The sequence below is a fragment of the Diceros bicornis genome, chromosome 31 (genome assembly GCF_020826845.1).
Source record: "Diceros bicornis minor isolate mBicDic1 chromosome 31, mDicBic1.mat.cur, whole genome shotgun sequence".
NCBI classification, from domain to species: Eukaryota; Metazoa; Chordata; class Mammalia; order Perissodactyla; family Rhinocerotidae; genus Diceros; species Diceros bicornis.
The window spans coordinates 14,053,267-14,056,499 of NC_080770.1; the positions used below are offsets into that span (position 1 = coordinate 14,053,267).

General features: G+C 38.1%; 1 protein-coding gene across 1 annotated transcript; it reads left to right on the top strand.

The window, feature by feature from the left end:
* The first annotated feature begins 1,932 nt into the window (after window positions 1–1,932).
* On the top strand, window positions 1,933–2,946 carry LOC131395313 (olfactory receptor 5A1-like). The gene has a single exon (XM_058527241.1). It carries the CDS (start codon window positions 1,933–1,935, stop codon window positions 2,944–2,946), a length of 1,014 nt encoding a protein of 337 aa, XP_058383224.1.
* The last annotated feature ends 287 nt before the right edge of the window (window positions 2,947–3,233 follow it).

Sequence of the window (3,233 nt, forward strand, 5' to 3'; positions counted from 1 at the left end):
TCTGTGTTTAGTAGATGGCACAGCATACTTAAGCTTACCATACTGAATAAATGGACATTAGAGAAAGCTGTGAATACGTCCATGAGTAGAAGGAGAAGAACAGTATATATTGTAGCTGCTTAATAAATCTTTTCATTGTCATTTATTATATATATATATATAAATAAATGATCATTTATTATGATGATGATAGTGATGATGATGAAGAATAGAATTTTCTGCTCTGTTCTCACAAAATTCTCCCTCCATTCAGTCTCACTGTAGACAGAACCACATGTAAGTATGGGATGGTAAATATGTAGTCTGTCTGTGACCATTTCTCCTTCCATGTTGGTGGCAAACATCTCAATATTCTTTTCTAATTAATCTCTTTGTCCTTTATACTTCTTCTCAAAACAGCGTGCCATGAAGCAATAACTGATCTGATTTTGGGAAATGAACTCTTCTACCTTATTTCTCAGACTGTAGCCTTATGCTTCTATGGAGATTTTATCTTTTTATATATTTTGGGAACTAGGATGCTGGGAAATGGTTGGGAAGAAGGAAGACATTCTCTATGGTTAATGCTGACAAAATTTTTATAGTTTGTAGACATAGTTTATTCCAGTAATGGCACAGCCTTTCTCCAGGGAAATCTCCAAGACTTTTACTTTTACTCATAAACACAACTCCCAGGCAACTTTTGACACCTATTTTCTACCTTTAATAGCTTACCAGGGTTTTCTTTCTGGTTTGAGTTCATCTGAATAAAAAGATTTTCATTGAGAGATGTTCTAATGACTGTCTGGAGAGAATGACAGCTGTTGCATCTTGAAGAGGAGACAGTGGCTGATGCAAAAATATTCCTTTGGCTATTTGCCATTTGTCCTGAAGACTTAGTGATTGCCTTCCCTTCACTGGCTGCAATGAGAAAAAGAACTTCCAGAAATGCTGCCTTAGTTTCCTAATCCCCACATCCATTGCAAAAGCATCCTAACACTTACATAATTTTGAGTCACTCTACTTTGTAGGAGAAGCCTTGAACCTAGGAACAATGGATAGAATTGAGGGTGATTGAGAATCCAATAAACCATATACAAAGGTGGTAAGTGGTTGCAGTTTGCTGCATAGAGGGTCCGAAGTTTACAACCAATTTCAAAAGTATCACTGACCCTAAGAAGATCAAGGATCATGGTCCAAGATAATTTAAATCATTTATCTCTGATTTGAGAGGAAAAATCTGCACCTGTAAGGAAAGGAGCACAATGGCTCTTTCAACATTGTCTTATCTAACTCTCAGGAGCCTTCCTAGACTCAAAAGTTGGTTAAGTCACTTCTATTTCTAATCTGCTTCTTGATTTGTGACTCTTCCCATCATCACATTATATTATTCTTATTTCTCTCCAAGTCTTATGAAAGCAGAAAGGCAGTCACAAAATTGTCCACCCTCCCTGATTATAGATTAATTAAATATTAGTTCCCAAGGAGATTTTAAAGAGCACCTACTTTACCATCCTCATTTTTCATAGAGGACCTCATATGATTCATAGGTTTCTTCAAGCATTGAGTTAATAGCAGAGCCATGACTGAGCAGAATCATTCTATTTCACCATAGAGAGAGATGTCAGCATTTTCCAAATTTAGTTTATTCCCAATTCTCATTTATTTGTAAATTCTGGAATGTGAACACATGAAATTAAGACATTTTGGGGGATAATGTACTAATGATGTCAATTTATTGTCTTTTGTCCCCAAAGAGAGAATGTAATTATTTATCCTAGAAAATTTTTCAGTTAAGGTTGGTGATTAGAAGTGGAAGACACAAGCTAAATCAACATCGATGATTCAAGTTTGTATAGTTAGTCAGCTGCTTGACTGGAAAGAAAATGAAGACTATTTCTTTATGGCTTTTGAGAATATAACCACTTTCTTCTCTCATCTTTTTCTCAGCAGATGGCACCGAGCATGTCCGTGCAAGGGGAAAGAAATCATACCTCTGTGGCCATGTTTATTCTCTTGGGACTCTCAGATGAAAAAGAGGTGCAGCTTATCCTCTTTCCAATATTCCTAGTGGTTTATCTTCTGACCCTACTCTGGAACCTGGGTCTCATCATCCTAATCAGGATGGACTCCCACCTGCAAACACCTATGTATTTTTTTCTCAGTTTCCTGTCATTAATAGACATCTGCTATTCTTCTTCCACCAGCCCAAGGATGCTTTCAGATCTTTTCAAAGATGAGAAAATGATTTCCTTCATTTCCTGTGCCACCCAGTATTTTGTTGGGTGCTGGATGGGTCTGGCTGAGTGCTGCCTCTTGGCCGCCATGGCCTATGACAGATATGTTGCTATTGGTAGGCCTCTGCAGTACTCAGCCATCATGGCTCCTGGCCTCTGTCAGAAGATGGTTGCTGGGGCCTATGGGAGTGGTTTCCTTGGTAGCTTAGTTCAAACAGTGACTGGCTTTCATCTCTACTACTGTGGGCCCAATATCATTCCAAATTTCTTCTGCGACATAACCCAGATTATTTCCTTGTCTTGCTCTGATCCTTTCATCAGCCAAATAATTCTTTTTCTGGTGTGTACTTTTGTTGGGTTTAATTCTTTCCTAGTTACCATGTTATCATATGTTTTTATTCTAGCTTCCATCCTGAAAATATCTTCTGTCAAAGGTAGTGCTAAGGCCTTCAATACCTGTGCCTCCCACCTGGCAGTTGTGATACTATTCCATGGCACTGGCCTCTCTGTGTACCTGCTTCCCAGCTCTACCCACTCCACAAAGCAGGACAAGGTGCTGTCAGTGTTCTATGTTATCTTTATTCCCATGTTAAACCCTCTTATCTATAGTCTGAGGAACAAGGAGATCAAAGAGGCTCTCAAGAGGGTGGTAAAAAGGCTAACACATTACCTCAGTAAGAATAATATTTGTGCAGGTGTTATTTCCCTTATAAGGAATACAGAGGTGTAAGTGACCTTTTGTAGGTTACAAGATAGCTAGACAGAGAGAAGAAGTGAAAACCTGGCTTCTTGATTTCCAGTGCCATTATGTTCAGCTGCCACAACCACGTCATGTGTTTGAGGCATTGTCACTACCATTGAATTCAGTTAAAAAACCTTTTTCAATGATTAGATGCAGGTAGATAAAGCTATGTTTTGAAAACAAGAGTTCTGATAGATATTATATGTAGAGAAATGACAAGAATCTAGAAAGCCATGCAGTTGGTTATTTCTTCTACAATTTTTAAAATGTCTTTC